General features: G+C 34.3%; 1 protein-coding gene across 1 annotated transcript; it reads right to left on the bottom strand.

Moving 5' to 3' along the window:
• Positions 1–34: 34 nt before the first annotated feature.
• LOC105316029 (putative ankyrin repeat protein RF_0381) lies at positions 35–1,734 on the bottom strand (the record flags this gene model as incomplete). The annotated part of the gene is made up of 2 exons (XM_011410821.1): positions 1,421–1,734; positions 35–427 (listed from the first exon to the last, which is right to left on the bottom strand). Coding segments are annotated over exons 1-2 (707 nt in total), but the record flags the coding sequence as incomplete, so codon positions are not given.
• Between the last annotated feature and the right edge of the window lie 37 nt (positions 1,735–1,771).

The following is a 1,771-nucleotide window of genomic DNA, read 5'->3' as shown; positions in this document are numbered from 1 at the left end:
ATTAGTAATATTCACATTATACTCCTGACTGTACCATTCCAGTATATGAGTATGACCAGTCATTGCTGCTGCATGTAATGCTGTTAAACCATATTTATCAGTAGCTAAAGGCTCAAGCTTATACTCTTGTATTAGTAATTGTACTAGATCAAGATTACCTGAGAAACAGGCAAATGTGACACACGTATTGTCACGTGTATCCTTAGCATTGACATCACATTTCATATCATTTATGAGAAATGTGACCAATTGAATATTACCATTCCCACAGGCAAAATGCAATGGTACCCAATTCTCATTGTTTGTAGAGTGCAGAAAACTGATATACTGAGGATACTGACTGGTGATATGCTTGATAAAGTGAGTGTGACCTTTTAATGATGAATAATGAATAACACTGTTACCATCATTATCTGTTAAGCTCAGACTACACTTGTAATCCTTCACACATAATTCCAGTAGTAAAATATCACCAGATTCAGCAGCATAATGAATTGGTAGCTTACCATTACTGTCAGCTTGATGAGGATCTAACTGATAGGTAGTTATTAATTCTTTAACAAGAAATAAGTTAATAGACCATGGGGCATAATGTAAAGCAGTGAGGCCATTCTTAGTAACTGCAGTAGGAGACAAACCTTGTTCAGTAATAAGATACTGAACTAAATCAAAGTTACCACTCCATGTAGCATGATGTACTAATGTGCGTCCTTCATTATCTGTTTTATTAATATCACAATGCTGTACCTCAATGAGATATTGAGTGATATCAATATGACCATGACGACAAGAATGATGAAGACATGTCATATCATTATTATCAGTGATATTAGGATCACTGTTACAATTATTAATAAGATACTTAACAGAATTAATGCTACCTGACCAGCAGGAGTAGACTAATGGTGTACGGCCATAAGTATCAGTATCATTACAATTGAGATTATACTGAGATATGATATAACTTAATACACTAGTAGAACCTGACCAGGCAGCATGATGTACTGGAAACATACCATCATTAGTTAAAGTACAATTGATACTCCTTTCTTCTAATGCTTTCACTAGTAATGTACTGCCAGTCCATGACGCAATATGAAGTAATGACTTACCATCATTTGTAGTGGCATTTATGTCAAAGTTAGGGAAAGTGCTTGCTTTCTTGAAAAGTGCAGAAAACATTTTAACTCTTTCATTTCGTTTCATAAAATCAATATTTCTTTTTATTATAGTAGTATTGTTATCAATAACTGATGCATCACTTTGTGCCATAACCTTACTATACACAATACCAGCTGGAATATGTATACCTGCATAACATGCACGATGTAAACATGACCAACCATCATTATCATTAACAAATAATGCTTCATTACCTTGAATACTAACAATATACTCAACAACTGATGATGAAGCATACCATGAAGCAATATGAAGTGGAGTCACACCTTTGCTATTCTTTACATCAATGGATAATTGATATCGATTTAAAAGATACTTTAAAAGCTCAACACTTTTATTATTCACTGAACGACAAGTATAATGTAGTATACCAGCCCCTGACTTCGTTATGTCATCTGGTGAGAAGAGGTTTAATGATTCAAGCTTGTGGACTAATGCTAACTCTCCACTTTGACAAGCTAACAATGATAAAGAAGCACCTTCGGAATTAATCTGAGAAGTATTACAACTTTTCTCAATAAAAAATTCCACTAGGTCAGAATGGCCCCCCATTGCTGAGTACAGTTATGCAGTGTTATTGCTATTGTCT

Source organism: Amphimedon queenslandica, unplaced genomic scaffold (assembly GCF_000090795.2).
Source record: "Amphimedon queenslandica unplaced genomic scaffold, v1.1 AMPQUscaffold_5931_Cont22107, whole genome shotgun sequence".
In the NCBI taxonomy this organism is placed as follows: Eukaryota; Metazoa; Porifera; class Demospongiae; order Haplosclerida; family Niphatidae; genus Amphimedon; species Amphimedon queenslandica.
This window is presented reverse-complemented; position numbering and strand designations above follow the sequence as displayed.